The sequence below is a fragment of the Mauremys mutica genome, chromosome 8 (genome assembly GCF_020497125.1).
Source record: "Mauremys mutica isolate MM-2020 ecotype Southern chromosome 8, ASM2049712v1, whole genome shotgun sequence".
NCBI classification, from domain to species: Eukaryota; Metazoa; Chordata; order Testudines; family Geoemydidae; genus Mauremys; species Mauremys mutica.
The window spans coordinates 46,276,610-46,302,388 of record NC_059079.1 but is presented as its reverse complement, the minus strand read 5'-3'; the positions used below and the strand labels follow the sequence as shown (position 1 = coordinate 46,302,388).

Here is a 25,779-nt window from a genome sequence, read left to right as displayed (position 1 = left end):
ATGAGCATGCCGCCGAATCCATGTTACCAGAGGACCTCCCACAGGCGCGCCGCTGAAAGCCACCTGACTGCCATGCTTGGGGTGGCAAAATACATAGAGCCGCCCCTGAGAATAGGGCCTGGAATCTGAACCAGGATTCAATTTATGCAGCTGGCCTCTTTTTATCATGGTGCAGCCTAAAGGTTCCAAGTTTTGTTTACCTTGGACTTATTGAAACACTATAACATGGTCCAAAGAGGCTACATCATGCTCACCGTGTTAGGGAATTATTCTCTTCTATAGTACTAATGGGAATTAAGTGGGAAACTTGCCCTGTTTCTGTAGCTGAATGGAATACTTGGAACAGATCGTATATGCTCAGAAAACACTGCAAGGGGAGCAAGTTGGGAGGGATGGTGCATCAATGAAGCTCCTCATTGAAAATGGAAATTATATAGCTCTCTAAAGTACACAGCTATTAATTTTCAAACCCCCACCCCCCACAAAATAAGCTGTGCTTGAATGGAAAGTACTCATTCAGAAAAGGCAAATAGAAACCCCCACCCATTAAAGGTCAGGAATTTTAAAGAAATCTAAGTGAGCTAGATGAAATGAAGTGCAGTTAAAGGCTTAAAATCCTAAGATTGTGCTGAATTTTTAGAAAGTGTGTATGTTGTAAATTATGAACAGATATAGCACTCTAGTCTCCCCTCACAACTGCTAGCTGATTTCCAGTTTTATACTAGATGTGGGAAAACTGGCTCAGCCCAAATATTAACCAACCTGGACTGGACCCAAACTGTTCATGAGGTTTGAAATGAGTTTAGTTAAACTTAATCTCACTCTACTGTTCCTGCTATTCCTTCCTGAGGCTTCCCTTGCATTAGCGCCCCAAAATGCATGTGCATATGGGAGGCCCCATAAAGGTTTTCAGTATGCTGTGAGCTCTGTCTAGATACTATCATGGAACCCCCAGCATTAGCCATATGGGCTGAAAAAGCCCAGAACCATGGCCTGCTACTTCTGGGGGAAGAGAAAATGCTTCTTGTGGGAGAGAAGAACTTTTTTTAGCCAACTTCGGAAGAGTCTTTCTTGGAAGGAAGGAAGAGAACACCCAGCTACACCTCCTAGACACATGTGGCTGGGTGACAGACATGGAGATTCTCAAGTTAAACATCTTGCCTTGGGAGGGAGCCAGAGCCCATCCTAATAGATTTCTGTGAGTGGCAGTGGTGGCTACCAAGCCTCTCTTGGAAAGTGTTCCTGCCAGAAGAGAAGACACCTTCTCCCCAACAGAAGGTTGGGGCAGAGACAGAATAATGGGGGATCATAGAATGGGGAAACTTCCAAAAGATCAAAAATAAATATTTTGGTATTTCAAGTGCTTATTGGAACAGAGTTTCTGGATGTTTTAGAGTTTTACCACCTGTATACCACTTTATATTTTGTACAATACACTTTATGCCTCTGAATGAAGCCATAGAAGGGAAGTTTGGTTCTTAGTGCATACAATCTTTTTTATGATCCCTTGTTTCTCATTTTCCTGAAACCTAAATACCACATGTTACATGTTCCACCAGCCCTTTTGGACCACACTATCTTGATCTGACCTTTTCAGACTGGAAAATCCTTCCAGACATCAGGTGATTTCTATCAGTCATTGCAGAAGTAGAAGATGAATCATTACTGTGAGAGACAGCAGAAAGGAATGTTAACAGCTGCGGCACAAAAGCAGTGAGTGCACTACTTTGTGATAAGGTAAAGAGCTTGTGAAATATCAGTCAAAGCACTGACAGTCATTACACTGAGAGAGCAGATTGCTTAAGACTGGAAAAAAGTTTCTAGATTTTGACCTTTATTTCCACCCTAGTATACCAAGCAACAATTAATGTTAAAAGTAGCCAGGTATTATTTTAGAAAGAAAAGCAGCATGCCCAGAGGGTTAAATTATGTTATGAAACTAAAAAAATATGCACTTCGTTATTTGACCTCTGCCTCCCTCCCTCCCCCAGAAACTGAAGCACATAAACAGTGCAGATAGACCCTTTTTAATGTGACAAGTCAGTGTACCTGCATGACACACACCATTTTCAGCCATCGCTATAAAGGGACAGATTTTGCCTTGCCCTGACATGGGAGTGAGGTGGAGGACAGTGCAAGGAGCATTCTGCCCTTCTTGTATAAGAGCCAAGAACAAATGTAATCTCTATATGGGGGGAACAAAAGAAGGAACTGTTTCCTTCTAGTGTCTCCAAAGGGCATTGGGGAGGAGATGAGGCAATGGCACAGTTGTTCCCTATGTTACAATTCCTCCTACAGCTGTTCCTGAGATGATGAGGATCTATATCAGCCTTAAATCAGGACTGCAACTTAATGGCACAACTGAGCCATAAGTGCATTAATGAATGTTTGTTGTTCTGTGGTTTTATTTGGCAATCAGTGGACAGAGATATTTCCCAAAGGGCATTTATAGTCTATAGTATTGATCATATTTGAATTAAGCAGTAATAAAAAATATGCTTAGTTAGTATAGGCTCTGTCTTCTGCATTTAATTGATAGACCAGTCAAATAGTACTATAATTACTATTTACTGGGCAAACCATATGCAAACTTGTTCAGAGGCCTGAGTGGGCTTAGATCTGAGTCAGTGTCTTGAAAGGACAAACGGGCTCCTAATGTGCAGGTCAACAATGTGAATAAAATAGTGCTCCCCTAGGTGCTATGTAGGCTGGGAAAAGATGGATGCAGACAGGAAACTGAGAAATTCAATCTACAGCTGATATGTAGAGCAGTTAAGATTACTTTCACATGTTAAATTGCAATTTAAATATTGCATCTATCTCCTAAAATTTTAGAATTTTAAATGATTTTACAACCTATTTTATAATTAATAGTACTCCGATTTCTCTGCTTTTCCTTCCTTCCTGGTGTTACCATACTGAGAACTGTATTGTGCTAGGTCCTGATCCAACTCCCACTGTAGTCTGTGGAAAGACTCCCATTGACTTCACTGAGAGTTATATTAGGTCCTTACTGCACAACACACATGTGATATCATCCTTGCATCCACTCTTGCTTTAAAGATGTATGCACCACAATGTTTTTTTATTTAAATTGGTCACATGAAATGTGACCATCAACCACAGACAATGCATATATTCAGATTTAAACACTTATTTGTATAGTAAATAATTTTCTTAAAAATAAACTTACGGGTTATCTAGAAGTAATACTATAGGGTTGAGTTCTTTCTTTGGTCTGTAATAAGCTCTGAGTGGAACAATAAAGTTGTATAAGCCATTTCCAGCTGTCTCTGCTGCAACTATAATCAATTTATTTTTGAATCCATAGGCTTTGGCATCTTCATAGTAGTTATGTTGGCACCCCTAAAACCAGTATAGAAAACAAAAACTCAGTGGCTTTGGATAGGAGTTGATATTCAGGGATAACAATATTAGAGGTGATTTTTCACTTCCTAAGCTAAAATGTATCAGTTGAAATGATAAAGAACGTAGTCTTGTCTGAGCTTTACAAACATCTGTTAGCAACACTGTGTGTCAGCATTGGTTGTAGCGGAACGGGTGCTGAATGCTGCTTATCTGCAAGTGCAGACAAGGACAAAATTGTGTTTGGCCACAACAAACAAACGAGCCTGTTTAACAGAGGGGTCTATCCATTAACGCAAACTTTTTACCTTGTCCAGTCTTAAACAACAAAATGGCACTTTTTCATGCAGCAGATGGCAAAATGTGGGAGAACTTCCAATATAAGGAGAGTAAGGAGGATAACCTTTAGCATACCTAGAAGAGTAGAGAAACAGTTCTGAATATTGTCAACAATTTAACAACTGTAGACCAAACAGGTCTAAATTTTTATTACTACTATTTGTGGAATAGCAAACCGAGGCAAGTATTAATGTATATAATCATACATAACTAAATATGAAATTAAACAAAATAAATACAACTAGCGTTTCCTATATAAGCAATCAAAACAAAACAACCCCTATTTCTAATAAAGATCAAAAGGACAATAGCTTGTGGCTTATAGGCATATATATAAAATTCAGTAAAATTAATAAGTGGTGACATTGTAAGGGGATGATATGGGTTGTTTGTTTGTTAGGCTGATAAGTTCCTCATCTAAACAACTTTAAGTGTCAGTCCACTTCCTGCTGTCTTATGGCACCAGCATGGATTTTCAGCATAGAAAGTAGATGGACGGTGTTCAAGATATTTCTGGCTGCTATATAACACTTAAAAGTTAAGCTGATCCTAATGCTGATCAGCTGGAAAATCTAATACAATCTGTAATAGCAACCTAGCTTGCAGCAAAAAGGATTAATTCCAAGAGTTTAACCCTTTTCTGATTCCTGCTAGAAATTTATATGCATGAGAATATCAACAGTTATACTGGCGGGAGAATAGATGGGCTATAAATCCTTATACTTTAGGGTGTAAACAAACTGACAAGTTTAGGAAGAAAGTTCTCTTCTTGGCAGTTCATTCCATGATTCTCCACTACAGATTTTCTTTCTTTTTCCTTTGAGGCAGCTGATAGCAGTTTGAGCCCAGGTCCATGGAGGGTCATGGGAGTTGTCATGCTCCAATCTTCCACCCTGCAGCTTGTAGACAACAGCTGGTACAGACCCAAAAACCCAAATTGAGGCACAAGCCCCACCCCTATGTTCTGATTGGGAGAGCTCCAAGGCTCCTGATTGGGAGGACGAAACTGGGGCCTGGTCTACGCTGGCAGAGGGATCAATCTAAGTTACACAACTTCAACTACGTGAATAACATGAATAATATAGTTGAAATTGATGTACTTAGATCTACTTACCGTGGTGTCTTCACTGTGGTAGGTTGACTGTTGACACTCCCCCGTCGACTCCACCTATGCTTCTCGTGCCGGTGGAGTACCGGAGTTGACGGGAGAGTGCCCGGTGGTCAATTTATTGTGTCTTCACTAGATGTAATAAATTAACCCCTGCTGGATTGATCGCTCCGGAGGTAAGTGTAAATGTGCCCTAGAAGTTGTCCATACAACCGGACTATACACTGCTATTGACTTCTGGTTTTGTGATTACATGTTCCTGTCTTCTGATTCTGACCTTCCAGTTTCCTGACTGTTGGTAACAAACTCTTGATCCCTGTCCTCTGTTTAGTCTCTTGATTCTGATCTCCTGGCCTTGGCCTGATTCTTGGTAATTGGCTCCTAGATACTCAGCCCAGGCCTGATGCTAACTCCTAGGCCAGTTGACCCTCACCCTGTCCCTGACACAGAGACAGACGACAAACTGGACTAGAAAGACCTCTGATTTAATCCATTATGGCAATTTTTTTATTCCTGTAAGTAATCCTATTGAGTCAAATTACTCACATGTATGAGTATTTGCAGGATTGAGCCCTCAGTTTATTTCACTAAAGCATTTTTTATTTCAGTAACAAACTAATAAACACTTGAATAAAATGTTGCAGGGTTTTTTTTCTTTACTACTGCTGCTTTTTTGTTGCTAATATTCATGCATTCACACTTTTATGACACAATCTATACTATGCTGGAGAGTCCTGTGCAGTGCCCCACAACTCCCCTCTTTAAAGGTTGGAATCTGATCTCTCTGATGTCAGTGGACTTTCCTCTATTAAAAAGTCATTTCATTCTTTAGACCGAAATATTCAGTTTTGTTTCCTAGTCAGCTGAGTCATGCCTGAAATACTCCAAAAACTATGTGCTATAGGGAGACATTGCCAGATATGTGAATTTGTGTGTGTTTATGAAATAGCTTTAAAATTCCTAACACAACAAGGTCTTTGTTATTGAGTGTCATAGACGTCCAGCATGAGTGGAAATGTTTTTCTCATTTCAAAATACCCTTAAGAAGCTTTGACCAATTCGTGATTGCACTTGTGAAGAGGAAATCACTTCGCCCTTGGGCCTCATGTCTTATCACTACAGATGATGTGATATGACCACACAGAAATTGGCTGCACTTTTGTTTCATTAAATGGAATATCGCTCTTCAGAAGAAGAGCTGCAATCCTGTCCCCATTGGCTTCAATGGGAACAGAACTGCTCTCTACCTTTACCCAGTATTAGCATTTATGAATAGTAATGTCCTGTTTACATTAACTGTACATACTCTAAACCTGTAGAAATGTCATCATCTGATGGAGTAGTTTCATCCTCTGACTGGTCACTTAGAAGATCACACGCTTGAAGTGATGAGGAGTCTGCAACCTCCAAAACAGGTGCTATGCTAGATCTTCTGCCATTTTTACTTCCCTCTGAAGGAAGGGTTAGGGTAGGTCCACTGGAAGATCTACATCCTGTATCTTGTAAATCTATAGCCACGGTCCCTGAAACATCAGAATCAGCTCTCAATGTACAAGTCAGTTAAACATTTAAAAAAGGGTAAATTATGCTTATTATGGATGATCTAAAACACAACCAAATATTCAAATAATGTCTGTTTTGGCTATGTATAAAAACTACATTAAAATATAATGTTTAAGCTACAGCCAGTATAGCCTTACAGCACTGAACAATATACAAGGCAGTTTCTCATTAATATGGTAATACATTATTTTTTTCCAAATACATATCAGTCTATGGCAGGGGTGGGCAAACCACGGCCCACGGGCCGGATCCGGCCCCTCAGGGCTTTGGATCCGGCCCGTGGGATTGTCCCCCGTGGTGCTGCAGGCCCCACACCGGTCTCAGAAGCGGCCGGCACCACTTCTCTGCAGCCCCCCAGGGGCGGGGGGGCAGAGGGCTCCATGTGTTGCCCTTGTCGCCAGGCACTGCCTCCCGCAGCTCCCATTGGTTGGGAACGGGGAACCATGGCCAATGGGAGCTTTGGAGGAGGTACCTGGAGGCGCGGCAAGGGCAGCGCATGCGGAGCCCTCCACCCCCCCTTCCCCCAGGGGCCACAGCGCTTTCCAGAACGGCGCAGCGTGGGGCCAGGGCAGGCGTGCAGGGACCCTGCCCTGGCCCCGGTTCGCACCGCTGCCACCCCAGAGCTGCTTTAGGTAAGTGGCACGGGCTGGAGCCCGAACCCCTCCTGCACCCCGCCCCCCAACTCCCTGTCCTAAGCCCTCTGCCTGCACCTCCCACCCCTCCTGCACCCCTACCCCCTGCCCTGAGCCCCCTCTCGCACTCGGCACCCCTCCTGCACGCCAACCCCCTTCCGAGCTCCCTCATATGCCCTGCACCCCTCCTCTGCCCCAATCCCTTGCCCTGAGCCCCTTCCTGCACACCACACCCCCTCCCACATCCCATACTCCCTCTTGCACCCCAACCCCCACCCCGGCCCTGCATACAATTTCCCCACCCAGATGTGGCCCTCGGCCCAAAAAGTTTGCCCACCCCTGGTCTATGGTATTTAAAAACATATTCCATGCAATCAGGCTGTGAGAATATATGCACAAATAAATTGCATATTATATTGAATTTACGAATGCTGTTATATATCCATAATAAGGAATTTGACTTAATAAAATTGAATATTATAACCAGAGAAATTTAAGATATCCAATTGTGTAAATGAGAATAGAATCTGACACCTTGACTCTTAATGCCTTTGTTCTTCCTGGTTCTGTTACATAATATTTCTGGAAACAAAATAATCTGAGTTGTTTGATGGACTAAAATAATATCTGGTGATCTGGACATTGGGGTTTTACCTCCTAATTTATGCCAGTAAGAGATACTGCTTCCTTGTACAACAAATGGGAATAATATTGATCGGACTGATTAGCATTTAATATCAGGCCAATTTGTAGTGAATTAGCTTGTCATATTCATATGAATGTACAAACTATGGGAATTCATCTTTTGCATATGGGAATTCATTGCACGAGATATTTTAGACTCTCGGTACATTTTAGCTAGATTGCCATCAAATGTATCAATTAAACTTGTATCTTGAATTATGAATTATAGTGTTTATAGACAGCAAGAGACTGCAGCCTTTTGTGACTACACACTTTCAGTATTTGCTACAGGCCTGAGTTCTGGACTCTGTCAACCTAAACTTAGTTGAGGAGAAGGGAAACAATGACACAGGTGGTTTTATGACACTTCTATGCTCTCATCCTAATCCTGGCACTCACTAGGATAATAGCCTATCTTAGGCACTAGCTTCTGACCATGTCTGTGGTCCTAAATGGTCACCCTTTTTTTCCTGCTTGGACAGGCACTTTCAGCTTGCTGAGTGACATGGGAGCTGGTGTGGTTGCTTGATCACCTGGAATTTCTTCCATGCTCGGGACAGCGGTGGCTCCAGGCACCAGCGCTCCAAGCGCGTGCCTGGGACGGCAAGCCATGGGGGGGGCACTGCCTGTCCCTGCGAGGGCAGCAGTCAGGCAGCTTGCAGCAGCTTGCCTGTGGAAGGTTCGCCGGTCCTGTGGATTCAGCGGCAATTCGCGGGACCAGGGACCTCCTGCAGGCAAGCCGCCGAAGGCTGCCTGACTGCCGTACTTGTGGTGGCAAAAACGCTAGAGCCGCCCCTGAGTCGGGGACCTCTTCACTGGCTTGTTAAATTGATATTACAGCTGCTTTGCACCACCTGGGATCTGGTCTTAACTTTGTGGAGTTTTTAAATAACCTTATGAGTTTCCTTGGCAAGTGGCTTGTTAGAGAGTATTCTCATTTGCATACATTTATATGTGATGTTTTATTTCTGTATATAGCAAGAGTATGCCATTGATGTCAATCTTGTTGGAACCCTTTATTTTTTTAATTGAATATGTACATTTAAACCTAACGAAGGAAAAATGTTTCCCATCTCATAGGGCATTTTCTTTTAAAATAGCTTTACAGTTTTAATGTAGTACATTTTTGAGCTTTCTTTTCTATAGTTTCAGAATATTTTGAGATTTACCTGTACTTACCCATACTGGCAATTACACTGTGCAAGGGCAACCTAGAAGGTCCATGATAGTATGACTTGGATTCATTATTTTTTCTGTGCTGTTCTTGCTTTTTAAAAGCTGAATTTTCTTCTTTAGTGATGTTGATATAAAAACATATATCTGTAGCGCTCATAATATATCGAGGGCCTGGATTCAGCAAAATGTTTTTGTTATCTTCCCTCCTAACACCAATCAAACAGACTCCAAACCTTAATTAAAGAAGGAAAATACATGGTTTATTGAATGTAACTTAACAAAACACAAATTGCAGATTACAATAATGGATCCTTAATTTAGTGTTACTTACATGCTGCAGAGTCAAAACATGAACATTCTTGGAAAACAAATATTTGAAAATACAGTATTTAATAAAATTATTCCCAAAACAGGCCATCTGTGATCAAGCACAGTTCCTTGGGAGTTATGAATTCCAAAGCACTCCAAAAACTTTTTATTCTATAGCAGTATTCTTCCGATGTTGGGCCAGTTAATTTCTTATATCAGACATATAGTCCCTTCTGAGAATACAACAGATGTATGGAACTCTGTTAATTCATCATACTAAGCTGTTCCATTATTCACCTGTCAATGGAATAGTTTTCAGATTCTCCACTCTCCCATAATTTAGTCTTAATCTTTAGTAGACAATAAGGAATTAAAAAAAGAGAGCCACTGTTCTAATTTTATAATGTTGAAAATGAACTCGTATATAAATATGATTGCAGGATAAATTAAATTTGTACATTCTTATTACAATATTTAAAAACCCTAATAATCTATTTATACACTCTTTATCAATTGATTTATTTTATTAGCAACCATCTTTTTTACCAGAATGAAGGTAATATACACGAAACTGACATTTTGTGCACACATACTCAGCATAAGCTTGTACAAATGAATGTGTTCAAAATTTGTTAGGACACATCTGAGGTTAAGGTGATCTGAAAATATAGCCTCGATTGTCAATAAATTAGGTAAGACTGATGAATCAGACCCTAATTTCTGAGGATGGGACTGTGGAATGTTTGACCATTAAAAGATGTGGGGGAGAGGGAATGATTCTTGGGTAAAGAAATGGAAAGGTTGAATGTTTATATCTGCAGTGTGCAGGAGACGTAATGGAATTTGAACGATGGGAGCACAACTGACTCATCGATCTTTTGATTGTTGCACTCCTGTGATGCATCTGACAAGCACATTGATGTCCCTCTGATTTTTGTCCCTGAAAGTGCAATCTGCCATACTGCCTTGGCAGGCTTGCTCTCCGTACTTGATAGCTGTCATTTTCAGTTTAAGGTAGAATGTGCAGTAATTATTAGTGCATGTGCTCCAGCTGATGCAAGGCCTGATGCTGAAAAAGAGGCTTTTTATGCCACGTTGAATGACATTGTATATAGTACATCACTCCAACTGCATATTGTCGTAGCAGGAGATATGAACATGAGAATTGGCCATGATAGAACTGAATTTGAACTGGTACTGGGACCATACAGTTTATCAGAAGAGAAATCAGATGATGGTGTGTGTCTACACATGGACTATTTTCAATGTCTACCTGGTTTCAGCACAAGAATTGCCATAAGTATACATTTTGGTATCCATGGGGCAACAATGCAATCTTGGGTTTTCAAACCAGAATGAGATCCTTGACTAAACTCATTCAGGATGTATATGAATTTACGAGTGCTGCTCTTGCTCCGGAATCTGATCATCAAACCCTAATAGCAACAATGATGATCTGTTAATAAAGTTTGAGAGATGGGTATCTACTATATCAGGGGTTCTCAAACTGGGAGCTGTGACCCATCAAGGTTATTACGTGGAAGGTTGTGAGCTGTCAGCCTCTACCCCAAACCCTGCTTCGCCTCCAGCATTTATAATACAGATGCTCCCCAGGTTACGCAAACCTGACTTACAGAAATCCGCACTTATGGAAAAAGTTCCATACTGAGTACAGCTAATGCTGGAAGAGTCATACACTGTAGAATTTATGAGACTTAAGACTTGGGTGAAAAAAACAAAGCAATGCATGCCTCCTATGAAACAAACTACTAACCTGCCAATGCTGCATGTAGATGGCAATGGCACTGAATGAGTGAATAGTTTTATCTGGGTAATTGGTTTACAGCAGGAGATTCAATAACTGAAGAAGTTCCACATCATCTTGGTCTTGCCAGTGACATTTCAGCATTTTCAAAGGACTCTGAGTGGTGGGATGTCTGCGTGACAACTAAGATATGAGTGGTCAATGTGGTAGTGATGACAACCCTGTTACATGAAGCAGAAACATGGCATTTAAAAACAACTGAGGGGAGGACACTAAACACTTTTCAGTGTCAAAAGTTATGGCATATTCTTAACAGCCATTGCTTGGATTTTGTCACAAATTAGGAGATACTTAAGATCCTGGCAAGTTGCAACCTTGCACCAGTTGAGAACAAGATGACTGCAATGACGGGGTCATGAAGAGGAATGTACGCTTTTATAGAAGACTTATCGAGCTGAGGCTGAAAGGAGTAGAGCACCATGCTGACCCCAAATGAGGTTGCAAGATGGAATTTTGAGGGATTTAAGAAACTTAAATCCTCCCATACTGCCTCTTGACAAAGGAAGATGATTTCCAAGGGTCCATTCAAGATGGAAGCCTATTCTGTGCACTGCCACAGCTACATCGTAGCCATGTGAATTTTGCTCATGATTCATCAAATATAAACTTAGCCTTTGACAGATGTGAAAGATCCAGTCCCTACAGAGAAGATATTTTAAGCATTCTTTAGATTCTATTCAGAAAAAAAGCCTTTAAGTTGTAACAGCTAGGGAAAGGATGTATTGAATGTTTACTTTTGATAACTCCATATCGAGATGTTGATCTCCTGACTGTGATATCCATTCTTGATATCTGCCTAGATAGAACTAATCTCCTTTTGCCTTAAGGCTAGGCTGGTACATATAGACCAAAAACGGGGTTTTTTTGATACTCAAAACTGGCAGGAGAATGCAAAGTCCAAGAAAGTTCACAAGGGTCAGCAGCTATTTAAAACCAGAAGCAAAAGCAATACATAAGGTGGCAGTGACAACACAGAACAATACAGTACAATATTTACTCTATGGACTCAACATAAATTAAGATTCATCTGAATTTATAATCCTCTAATAATAAACATACTTTTTATGTGCATGGAAAGAAGCATATGTAAAGCTCTTTCCCTCATATTCAGCAAAAAACGTACTGTCCTCCAGATTAATGTGATACACTTCATTACCAGAGCATCGGCCATACATTTTCTGCCACTGTTCTGGTGATTGTTGACCCTCCCTGAAACACACAGATAATGAGAATAATTTTAAACATTGATGTAAAAAGATCTAATTAATCATAGCAGTATCTAATGGCAATAGTTTCTACAAATGTCTATTAGAAAGGCCCCACGAGCTAAACTGAAAGAAATATTTGCTTAGTAGCGGGGATGAGCAGATATTAATTACATGAATTAGGAAACATTCGCTGTTCTAAAGTAAAGGGTGTATTAAAAGTATCTCTACATTTTCTTGATAGCGAAGAGCAGAGACAACGTGAATTTCAAGTAATCCAGTCATAGTAAGTACATTAATTGCTATTTCTATACTATTTCTATTAATACAAAAGAGCTGGAAATGGATTCTCAATAAAGATTATTAAGAAAATTTCAAAAGAACTAGTGGTGTGAGGTCCAGGTAACTGGGTAAGCAAATGTGTGTCAATCTGGCTATGGGCAAAATACCCCATTTGTGGTTTTGTTTTTACTATGTTCAGGGTTTTTAGCCTAATCCTGGATAGGGCTATTTAGTTACATGTTTATTCCTACCTTGTGCTTTATTCTGACTCTCCAGTTCAGAACACGCCACTTCTTTAGACTGCTAAAGCTCTCCTGACCTTTTACTTCACATCAACCAAGTGGGCTGCTTGTGCCCACATGAAGCCACAATGGACATGTGCTCAGTAATCCATCTATGCAATTGTAGGATTAGGTTTTATGTCTTCAAACTTTGCCATGACATCAATGTACACAGACCCTGTGCCCATGTGGAACTCCACTGACTTAAGACCATATGGAGCCCCATTAATGGTTCCCATTGCATGGAACCTTTTTCAGGATCAGGGTCATGGGGATCAGAATATAAGTCATTATCTATCTTGTGGAGCTGAGATCAAAATCCAGCCTAAAGCACGTTGCTGGGGACTGAACAACTTTTTTTACCAACAAATATTTTTGCCTTTCTTTCTGAATGTTATACTTCTTTCCAAAACCTAATGTACACATTTTTTCTTTTCATGAAGAATTTTGTAAATATGTATGATTTTGAATCATTTCGAAAAACAAATCTATATGATTGATATTTCGTACAGATTTGTGAAGACAAAAATAGAGTAAATTAAAAACAAAAAAAGGAAAAAGATATAACTATCTGCATATAATTCAATATTCCAATAAGCTGAATGAGTCTATCAATAATTTACTTACTTCATTCAGGGACTATGCATTTCTGAATGAATGTCTATTTCACTTTGTTGCAGTGTTTAAAAGCATATTAACCATTCCAATTTCTCAGATGAAATATTCATGACATTGTAGTTAAATGCATGTTATGCAGCCATAGCAATCATAAAAAAGATTGAGTAATTATTAACCTGCCCAGCAGCACACAGTGGATTTTTTTTGGATTTTATATGTAAACTGTAAAATTTGGACACATTTTAAAAAGTTAAGGAACAGTATCTGATTAGAGCTGTTCACACACATTATCTTCTGGTTATATAGTGGAATAAAATTCTTTAGGTTCCGTTGCAAAGTTGGTACTCTATTCAATATGTATCTCTGATGGACCTTGCTCTACTCTTCCTACTTCCATAGCTTTCTAAGTCCATGTCTACACTTATCGGTAAACCAGCACTGCTACGATCGATGCAGCGGTGTTGATTTAGCAGGTCTGGTGAAGACCCACTAAGTCGATGGTATAGTGCTCTCCCATCGACACAGAACAGTGTAGAGACTGCATTAAGTCAACCTAAGCTATGTCAACTTAAGTTATGTTATTCACGTAACAGAAGTAGTGTAAATTAGGTCGATTTTACCACCGGGGTGTAGACAAGGCCTAATTGTTCCTCTAATCTTCCTTGCCCATCAACCCCCTTTGACTTGACAGTCTCTTGGTCTTCACAATGTCCCTCTATACCTCTTCAAATATCCCTTCAAACATTCACAAGGCTCTTTCTAAATCTTCCTAACCCCATGGCTTCCTTCCAGATGTTGTATCTCTGAAGCTAAAGAAGTAATGCTATTGCCATTAATATAAAAAGGATTATTTATTGCGGTCACTGGACACAAGCAGAACCTGTAGCATACTCTATCCCTCACCCCCCTACACTAGCACACACACCACACCACACAAATTAAATGCACCCTGTGCTGCCTGGCATCACTTCAGCATGTCTCCCTAGTCATAGTCTGAGTTATGGAAGAGAGTGATTATTACACTACATCAGATCCTTGTCTGAGACTCACCAAGCCCTCCCTGTTCTAAACTCGTCTTATGACCCTTGCACTCCCTTCTATTCTACCTCTTTCTCCCAACCTGGAATGTATTCTGGTCTCTGAATGGAATTTCCACAATTTGTCTTTGTTTGCAGTAGAGTGACTTTTATATTGCGCTACGGCATTGGGAACACCCTTGATAGTTTTTATAAAACAAAAGCTTGTGCTTTCCTTTGTATATGAAATAACCAAGCAGATGAAGACAAAGTGCATTTACCACTTTATTAGATGTTAGGGATATTATACATAATTATTCTATTATTCCAATTTTTTGGGTGCTGGGGGAGAAGCCCTATCATGCCACCACTTGTAGGGCAAAGCCTGTTTCCTTATTTTTCAGCACAATCAACAAACATGCATTTAATAATCAGACTTATATGTACAAAACTTTATACTACATCTTTTAATAATTGTTATCTTTCAAGGTTTAAAATGGACTAAATCATCAGGTGAAGTAATGCAAATACTTGTATGTATTGGAGGGCTTTAAAGTGGAGGGAAATCAAATTTTTATGGTTTATCAAATATTATAAATTTTGAAAAGTTTTGGGAGAAGGAAGAGTGATAGGTGATTCAATGGAAGCCATTTGGAAACTAGTGGCAAGTATTTTATTTTCATAATAAGAACAAGGTTGTCAGTATTTGCAGTATAGCTGACTTGTTGGTCCCTTTTTCTATCCCAAAATTAAGCTACCAGCTGGTGATCCAGCACGCAAGAGATTATGGGCACTACAACTGCTGATTTGATGATACCTCCCTACTCCCACCCAATGATGGTGTACAGGATGCAGGTAGTATGACCAGCTACTGTATATTAACCTCACCCAATGTTCTAACAGTTGGGGATCGGGAATTGAGGATCCTAGGCAAAAAGTGAGCACAGCTAAGTTGCTTGAGGCATCTTTTAACACTCACTGATATGACATACTGAGCATGAAACATGTGAAAACAACAAATATGAGGGCAATTAAGGCTTAACACATAATTTGGGAGGTTGCAATTAGAAGATTTGGATGTTAGTCTGAAAATTGTAGCCTCTATGTATAAATTGACCTGTACCAACTGGGAATAATATCCCAATCCACCTGGATGGAACCACATTCTGGTAGGATATGTCTATACTAGAACTGTGAGCATGCCTCCCAGCCTAGACAGACAACTTATGCTAACTTGAGCTAACCATGTAGACATTCTAGCACAGGTGTTGGTTCAGGTGATCTTGGATTTGGGCAGCTAGTCTGTGCTGCCCTCTATGCTGCAGTATCCGTACTACTATATTTGGTGTGTTAGCTTGAGTAGAGCTACCATAAGTCTGGTTACCTGGGTTGGAAGGCTGTCTCTTAGGGTATGTCTTCACTAGCAGCGCTTTAATGTGGTTGCGTAGTCACGGCACCAGCGCTAGGAGAGAGGGAAGTAGCTATCAGCATTGGGGAGCACAGCTTAGGGTGACCAGACAGCAAATGTGAAAAACTGGGACAGTGGGTAGAGGGTAATAGGAGCCTATATAAGAAAAAGACCCCAAAATCGGGACTATCCCTATAAAATTGGGACATCTGGTCACCCTCGCACAGCTCCCAGTGCTGGTGCACGGTCTACAATGCCACTTTACAGCGCTGAAACTTGCAGCACTCGGGGTGTTTTTTCACACCCTTGAGCGAGAAAGTTGCAGCGCTGTACAGTGCCAGTGTAGACGAGGACTTAGTGATGTGGTTTTGACCATGGTGATTTTTAAAGTACACCATTACTAGGACCCACATCCCCTGTACAAGAAACCAACTTAGGTCCCAACTCCCACTCTAGATCTTCCTCTAAACAGGAAGGAACATGAGTCTTTCTGTCAAATGTTAACAAGATTATAGTACCCTAGGCTACTGTTGTTTCTGCTCAGGTACAAACATCACAAGACTTTGCCAGCTGTTCTTTGCATGATTGTGACCTTTCCATATTGATCCAGTCAATTAAAACTTAATCTGATTCATGCTAAATGTTTCTATTACAGCTAATCAATGAATGCATGCCTTTAGGACAGGTAACAATAATCAGTTTTAATTTGCTGTCTTGCCTTATTTCAAATCTCTTTAGAAAATCCATGTCACTACCAATCTTTTTATTGATTTTTATTTCTGATCCAAAATATTTTTGGTCGTCTTCCCTGCTTTCATAGTCTGGGGAGCACAATCTCAAAGACACGTAATAATGCATTTATTAAAAGTTGCCGGGGAGGATACAAAATAAGCTTGCTTCAAAAAACACACATAAAAATTGCTATTTTAAATTCTTTTCCTCACAGTGGTTATGTCACTAACTATAGCTGGAAAATGTCTGTCTCTATCTTACTTTAGTGACAAATCACACTCAACATTATAAAACCAAATTCTGAATTGAAATCCATAGTTTCTGAAGATTGTGTCACCCTGAAACTAATCTATGTCAGTGATCCAGTTATTTAAAGGTGAAATGTTCCTTATTCCATTAGCAATCCCTTCTCCTACCGCATACATGATATCTATTCATAGTCAGATGTTTTTGCATTATAAGTGAGGGGTTATATTTCCAGATGTAAGTTTTTAAAAATTAATGTAATGCTAAACTATTATAAAACTAGTATAGAAAGTAACGTATCCATTTTTATCGCACTGTTACTAATAGACAAAGTATCATGAGATAGTAGAATAACAAAGCTAGAAAAGTAATTCTAAAATAAAATAGTGCCATATTTTTACTTTTTTTTCCCCCTAAAATAAAATGTTTCACCTGGTTAAAGTCTGCTTGGTTCCAGTTAGATGTCTAAAAGCTTCCCAAGGTGCTGTTCTGCAAAGATCACATGAAGTTCATAAATTCAGAAATGCTATTATCTTCCAACATGTTTGTTCTATAACAAGTTCTAGTAGCAGACTGTATTTATTACTAGGCTAGAAATCTATAAAGATGGTCAGGTGTTTTAATCTGGTACAAAATAAGGCTTCTAGTTTTCAAAAACAAACAAACAAAAAAAACCCATGCTCAACTTTACTCATTTGAGTAGTCCCATTTAATACAATGAGGTTACTCACATCTCACATGCTTAAATCTAATATGCTCATATAGAGGCCCAATGCAATTCACACTGATGTCAATGGAAAGACTCCCATTAACTTCAATGGTAGTTTGATCTGATTCCATATTGTTTAGAAAACTTCGTAGAGAAATCAGAAATGAAGACGAGTTTCATTTACATATAGAGTATGGGTGTTTAAAACATTATACATTTTTTCCTGTGGAAACATTATTACTAAGCTAGTACAATACAACATTTATTTTGCTGTATGCTTTTGCTACCTATGCATTTAATTTTTTGTAGACTTTTTATAATATTCAGGATTGTCAGAAACTAGTTGTATTCATAAGAGGTGTCAAACTACTTAATATTCATAGCAAATTTAATCGTTTCTTTCTGTTCACAATCCAATTTTGGTATGTACAAGGGTGTGTGTTAAAGCTGTTCACCAGATAGTTTGATAGACAGTTCGGACTACAATTTTTTCATCTCTTGGTTGATCATGAACTGTTTGGATTCAGCTGTTCCCTAAGCGTTATCCCTGGCTGTGTAAGTGGTCACATGGGTCACCTGGAGTGAAATCCTAGCTCTGAAGTTAATGGGAGCTTTGATATGGAATTCAGTGAAGCCAAGACTTCACCCATGGTATTGTTTCTGTTCCCTGACCTAAATGAATGAGACTTTTTAAACAAATGGAAAATGACCAATAGCAATTCAAAAATACTTTTGTCAATGAATTAATCTTTGTTTGCATGCAAATATGGTATTAAGAAAGAGCAGCCTTACATGGTGATAACAAAGGCAATCATTTGAATTTGTACATGGTCAAAATGAAAAGCAGAATGTAATCTGAAAGATGTTTAAAAATGATGTTTCAGGATTTGACCAGCTCCATTATTTATTGAATCTAAACACAAAATAAATTGCTGTTCATGCTCTTTCTTGATCTTACTTGCAGTATTTCTGCTAAGTCTTCCTTGTATTATGGCTATATTCTGCTTTTTTTTCTTTTCCTTCACCCCCCAAGCGTTATTGGGTTAACAACGGGATGAAACTGACCACTTGACCTTTGTATTGGGGCTGTTTGCCCTGTCTGTTAGCGGAACATCAGAGAAAGACTGTGCTTCAGCCCAGGTTATACACTTTTCACTTGAACAGTCTTATTATTGGGCTTTATGCAGGTGAAGTTAATTTCAGCAAATTTGTCTAGAGTCTGAACTGAAGTCACCAAACTTGTATTATTTGTGACCTGTCAGATATGGGCCTTCTATGAGCCTAATAGTGGATTTATTATTCAGGAAAACTTCCTATTGGCTTTAACTGGATGGGCTTCAAAAGTATGACTGCTCAATCCTATTGCATATTGCAGATCATTAGATGATATAGCTCTCTATCCATGTCAATAATTCTGGGGATTTAAACTCCAATATAATAAAGTTTATTTTTTGGGCTGTGGTAATAACACAATATTGAAACAGGAACCAGCTGCACAGGAAAAAGCTCATTTGAATATCAACACTCAAACAAAGCTTATCTTTTTAAATGGTTTGGAATGAAAGACAATTTGATAAAGAAAACAGTGCAAATTTTAGAAATATAAGAAACTCGGCCACAAGAGTATCTGCCCTCCATTTTCTGTTGCATCTATTGATATTTGGCTTAGAGCAAAACATATTTTGAAGTATTTTATGCAAAAAATATAACTTCCACTGTTTTTTTTACTTACACTAATTTGTTCAAATAAAATTTAAAGTTCAACTAAATCACTTCTAGTCTATTTACAATTCAAGATGATGTAAATTACCAGTCATTTTTGCCATTATCAAATTTAACCAAGCATCCAAAAAGGCAAAATCCTAAGAGTCCATTGAATTCTATGTTAAGCAATTTCATAAAATTTGGCAGTCCAATAGTTACCTCTAGATGGAGCTAAAAAAACAACTTGTAAACAGAGACTTGCTATTGTAGGGAAGACAATCAAGCACAGTTACTTTACTAATACTAAGGTGCAACACAATGAAAGTTTTTAGTAGGGCTGTCAATTAATCACCGTTAACTCAAGTGATTAACTCAAAATTAATCATGATTAAAAGAATTAATCGCGATTAATTGCAATATTAATCATACTGTTAAACAAGAGATTACCAATTGAAATTTATTAAATATTTTTGATGTTTTTCTAAGGGTTTGGAGCTGTGCTCCAGCTCCAGGCAAAAACCTGAAGCTCCCCCGGAGCTGCTCCACGCTCCAGCTCTGGGCTCCGCTCCAAAGCACTGGGTTTTTTTTACATTTTCATATATATCTTGTATTCTGTGTCGTCATTGAAATCAAAGTGTATATTTTGATTACAAATATTTGCACTGTAAAAATGACAAACAGAAAAAATAGTATTTTTCAGTTCACCACATACAAGTACTGTAGTGCCATCTCTTTTCCCTGAAAGTGCAAATTACAAATGTAGATTATTGTTGTTGTTACTTAACTACACTCAAAAACAAAACAATGTAAAACTTCAGAGCCTACAAGTCCACTCAGTCGCTAAAACAAACAAGTTTGTTTACATTTACAGGCGATAATGCTGCCCTCTTCTTATTTTCAGTGTCAGCAGAAAGCGAGAACAGGAATTTGCATGGCACTTTTATAGCCAGCATTGCAAGGTATTTATGTGCCAGATATGCTAAACATTATATGACCCTTCATGCTTCAGCCACCATTCCAGAGGACATGCTTCCATGCTGATGACATTCATTTAAAAATAATGCCTTAATTAAATTTGTGGCTGAACTAGTTGGGAGCCAATTGTATGCCCTCTGCAGTGTTTTACCTGCATTCTGCCATATATTTCATGTTATGGCAGTTTTGGATGATGACCAAGCACATGTTGTTGTTCGTTTTAAGAACACTTTCACTGCAGATTTGACAAAACGCAAAGAAGGTACCAATGTGAGATTTCTAAAGTTAGCTATACCAGTTCACCCAAGGTTTAAGAATCTGAAATGCCTTCCAAAATCTGAGAGGACGAGATGTGGAGCATGCTTTCAGAAGTCTTAAAAGAGCAACACTCTGATGCAGAAACTACATAACCACAAAAAAATAAAATCAACCTTCTGCTGGTGGCATCTGACTCAGATAATGAAAATGAACATGCGTTGGTCTGCACTGCTTTGGATTGTTATCAAGCAGAACCCGTCATCAGCATGGACACATGTCCCCTGGAATGGTGATTGAAGCATGAAGGGACATATGAATCTTTAGTGCATCTGGCATGTAAATATCTTGTGATGCCGGCTACAGCAGTGCCACAAGAATGCCTGTTCTCATTTTCAGGTGACATTGTAAACAAGGAGCAGGCAGCATTATCTCCTGCAAATGTAAACTTATTGCAAATGTAAACTTATTTGTCTGAGCAATTGGCTGAACAAGAAGTAAGACTGAGTGGACTTGAAACTCTATAATTTTACATTGTTTCATTTTTAATGCATTTTTTGTACATAATTCTATATTTGTAAGTTTAACTTTCAGGTTAAAGAGATTGCACTACAGTACTTGTATTAGGTGAATTGAAAAATACTATTTCTTTTGTCTTTTTACAGTGCAAACACTTGTAATTAAAAATAAATATAAAGTGAGCACTGTACACTTTGTATTCTGTGTTGTAATTGAAATAAATATATTTGAAAATACAGAAAACATCTGAAAATATTTAAATAAATGGTATTCTATTATAGCTTAACAGTTTGATTAAGCACTCAATTAATCTTTTTAATCTCACCACAGCCCTAGTTTTTCGGAATGTAATGAAGGGCATGATTTGAAAAAGAAAGGCTCATATAGAAGACCATTTTAAAGAGTCCTTTTTACAAAAACCATAGTAAACTTTGTTGACTAAGGAATATTTCTAGGTTCAGGCTTTTATTTATATCTAATTGAGATCACTTATTTTTAGTAGATGCGCAATTTATTTATTAATGCCAAATCATAACACCACCTTCAGTGTATGATTTTTATGTAAAGGTGAAATGAATATTCAATGAATTGACACAAATTGGGACCTCCACACTGAATATGAAACTAATTTATGATGGAAGACCCAGAAAAAAGGGATTATTTTGATATGATTAAACATTGCCCCACTTTAATTATAATATATTTTGGTGCTTGTTACACTTTATATACAATTTAGAATATTGCATTCAGTATCTCCTATGTAAAAGCTATGTTAAAAGAACATTATTAAGTCTGAAAAGTTAACACACACAAAATATATAAAATGCCAGAAAACTATGGTTGCCTATGCCACTTTTTCAGCCACATTTTCTTGTAAGTATAAATTATCACACCATCTTCAATTAGATGATCACATACTCTTTGTAAAACAGGACCCATAGTTTCTTCAGTGCATAGAATGGATCTGCTCTAGTGGTTGAATCAGGGATGGGTAGTAAAGGAGGCTGTTGTCTGCATTTCTGAATTTTAGAGCTACACCTCTACTCCAATATAACAAGGTCGTGGGGAGCCAAAAATCCCTACCGTGTTATAGGTGAAAAGCCGTTATATTGGGGTAGCGGTGGCAGGGCTGCAGCGGTGATTTAAAGAGCCCAGGGCTCCGGCCACGGGGAGCCCCAGGCCCTTTAAATTGCTGATGGAGCCCCGCTGCTACCACGCTATATGCGAACCTGTGTTATATCGGGCCGCGTTATAGAGGGGTAGAGGTGTATTTGATTTTGCAACCTTATTGCTCTTTTAATATAGGGGGTGAGTATATGTTTGATATATACAGTTTGAATGTACTTTTCTAAATGAAACCAATACAAACCAAATATTACAATTTTTAGGAGCTAGCGAATAGGGGACCACAAACAGGAGAGTTTGAGAGGGGGAGAAGGTGATCCCCTTGCTGAATGAACAAGGTGTGAGTCCTAACTTTGGGATGAGTGGGTTTGTTTGGCTGTTTTGTGTGTTTCTTTCTCTTTCAGGTTATTTCAGTTATTTTCAGTTATTTCAGTTACGGGAGCAGTTGGAATTGTGTGTCTGGGGACTGTCTGTGACTTTGTTCCCTGGATCATCCTTGATCATCTTTGATCAGCCTCAATTAGCCTTGTGATCACCCTCCCACTGTGTGATTAACGAGGGGGTAGAGCTGAGCTAGGAGAGAAGGCCTTAAAAGCCAGAGGATAAGTGACCAAGAGGAGCTAGTGAACAGGGGAGTCTGAGAGTGAGTTTGTAGGAGGAAGTTGTAACATAGTCGCTATGGTTAGGAAAGGCCGCATCGCCAGTGCCAATGCTGCTCCTGTCTCCTCCACCTGCACCTGTATCCAGACAGCCTAACCATGGATGTCTCTACCCAGATCCTGGGGTGGCTTTGCAGAGACAGTGGCCTGCATTTCCCACCTTCATAAAGTCAGGCTGGTGGGATCTCTCAGGAAGCAGGTGGGAGAGCTACAGGAGGAAGTGGCAAAGCATCAGTGCCCATGAGGAATTCCTCGAGAGTATTCACATGGAGACATCGGAGGCTGAGGAAGCTATCCAGCTACAGAGGATTGCTGTCACACCACCAGGGGAGGAGGATATGCCTCTGTCACAGGGAGGACACTGGCAGCTGGTTACTTCTGGCAGCAGGCAGTGCTCTACCTCTACTCCCAACCCACCCACTACGGTGTTTGAAAACCGATATGCTGTCCTAGCAACAAGCAATGAGAAATCATCCCCAGAGGAGGAGGAGAAGCCACGTACCTCCAGGGCTGGGAGGATCGTAACCACCACTCCCAGGAGGAAATGTAGGGTAGTGGTGGTGGTTGGTGACTCTCTTCTGAGGGGGATAGAGGCACTCATCTGTCACCCAGACATGGCAGCATGGGAGGTATGCTGCCTGCCAGGGGCCTATATCCACAACGTTACGGAGGGATTGTCGAGGATCAACTGGCCCTCTGATTACTACCCCATGCTACTCATCCATGTGGGCACTAATGATCCTGTGAGGTATGACCCTTAGTAGATCAGAAGTGAGTACAGGGCTTTGGGAATAAGAGTGAAGGAGTTGGGAGTGCAGGTGGTGGTCTCTTAGATCCTTCCAGTCAAGGGTAGGGGCCTAGGCAAAGACAGATGCATCCTAGAGGTGAATGCCTGGCTGCGAAGATGGTGTTGCCAGAAGGGCTTTGGCTTCCTTGACCATGGGATGCTGTTCCAGGAAGGACTGCTAAGAAGAGATAGGGTCCACCTATCGAGGAAGGGGAAGAACATATTTGGATACAGACTGGCTAACCTAGTGAGGAGGGCTTTAAACTACGTTCAAAGGGGGCAGGTGACCAAAGCCCCCAGGTAAGTCAAGAACATGGAGACCTGGGAGAAGGTTTGGAATTTGGGGGGAGCATGGGCTGTTATAAAGCATTGGGCAGGGATAAAGGAGAGACAAGACAGAACTGGGGGTGGGGGGGGATCAAAACAGTATCTTTAATGTCTGTATACTAATGCAAGAAGTATGGGGAATAAGCAGGAAGAACTCGAAATGCTACTAAATAAACACAACTATGAGACAGTTGGCATCACAGAGACCGGGTGGGATAATACATGACAGGAATATTGGTATAGAAGAGTACAGCTTGCTCAAGAAGGACCGTCAGGAAAAAAAGGGAGGAGGTGTTGCCTTATGTATTAAAAATGTACACACTTGGACTGAGACTGAGATTGAGATGGAAATAGGAGACAGACTTGTTGAAAGTCTCTGGGTAAGGATAAAAGGGGTAGAAAACAAGGGTGATGTCATGGAAGGGGTCTACTATAGACCACATAACCAGGAAGAAGAGGTGGATGTGGCTTTTTTTAAACAGCTAACAAAATCACCCAAACCACAGGACTTGGTAGTGATGGGGGATTTCAACTACCCAGATATCTATTGGGAAAATAACACAGCAAGGCACAGATTATCCAATAAATTCTTGGAATATATTGGAGACAATTTTTTATTTCAGAAGGTGGAGACAGCTACCAGTGGAGAAGCTGGTCTAGATTTGATTTTGACAAGTAGGGAGAAACTGGTTGAGAATTTGGAAGCGGAAGGCAGCTTGGGTGAAAGTGATCATGAAATGGTAAAGTTCATGATTCCAAGGAATGGTAGGAGGAAAAACAGCAAAATAAAGACAATGGATTTCAGGAAGGTAGACTTTTTAGCAAAATCAGGGAGTTGGTAGGTAAGATCCCATGGGAAGCAAAGGAAAAAAACAATAGACAATTGGCAGTTTTTCAAAGAGTCATTAAGTGCACACGAGCAAACTGTCTGACTGCATAGGAAAGATAGGAAGTATGGCAAGAGACCACCCTGGCTTAACCAGGAGAGCTAACATAGTGAATGCTAGTGAAAATGAGGTAGGATCAGAAGAGGCTAAAATAGGTAAAGAACAAGTTAAAAATTACTTGGACAAATTAGATGTCTTCAAGTCACCAGGGCCTGATTAAATGCATCCTAGAATACTCAAGTTGCTGACTGAGGAGATATCTGAGACATTAGTGATTATCTTTGAGAAGTCATGGAAGAGGGGAGAGATCCCAGAATACTGGAAAAGGGCAAATATAATTCCCTTTTTTATAGATGGGCACAAGGACAACCCAGAAAATTACAGACCAGTCATCTAAACTTCTGTACCTGGAAACATAATGGAGCAAATAATTAAGCAATCAATTTGCAAACATCTAGAAGATAAGGTCATAGTCAGCATGGATTTGTCAAAAACAAATGGTGTCAAACCAACCTGATAGCTTTCTTTGACAGGGTAACAAGCCTTCTGGATGGGGGGAAATGGTAGACGTGGTATATCTTGACTTTAGTAAAGCTTTTGATACTGTCTCTCATGACCTTCTCTTAAACTAGGGAAATGCAACCTAGATGGAGCTATTATAAGGTGGGTGCAAAACTGGTTGTAAAACCGTTCCCAAAGAGAGGGAAGGGCATAATGAGTGGGGACCTGCAAGGTTCAGTTCTGGGTCTGGTTCTGTTCAATATCTTCATCAATGATTTAGATAATGGCACACAGAGTACGCTTATAAAGTTTGCGTATGATACCAAGCTGGGAGGGGTTGCAAGTGTTATGGAGGATAGGATTAAAATTCAAAATGATCTGGACAAACTGGAGAAATGGTCTGAAGTAAATAGGATGAAATTCAATAAGAACAAATGCAAAATACTCCATTTAGGAAGGAACAATCAACATAATGGGAAATGACTGCCTAAGAAGGAGTACTGTGGAAAGTGATCTGGGGGTCATAGTGGACCACAAGCTA

At 39.7% G+C, this 25,779-nt stretch overlaps 1 protein-coding gene across 4 annotated transcripts in view; it reads right to left on the bottom strand.

Annotated features, from left to right (window-relative positions):
• KCNT2 (potassium sodium-activated channel subfamily T member 2) overlaps positions 1-25,779 on the bottom strand; it is a 283,005-nt gene that overhangs the window by 70,346 nt on the left and 186,880 nt on the right. For 2 of the 4 annotated variants that reach the window (XM_045026024.1, XM_045026025.1), the window contains exons 15-19: positions 12,062-12,211; positions 8,872-9,101; positions 6,120-6,336; positions 3,675-3,780; positions 3,194-3,366 (exon numbers count right to left, since the gene is read on the bottom strand). In XM_045026024.1, coding sequence (XP_044881959.1) covers positions 3,194-3,366; positions 3,675-3,780; positions 6,120-6,336; positions 8,872-9,101; positions 12,062-12,211 — 876 coding nt within the window. Of the gene's footprint in view, positions 1-3,193; positions 3,367-3,674; positions 3,781-6,110; positions 6,337-8,871; positions 9,102-12,061; positions 12,212-25,779 lie in introns of all 4 variants that reach the window. The other 2 variants (XM_045026023.1, XM_045026026.1) reach the window with 2 other exon arrangements.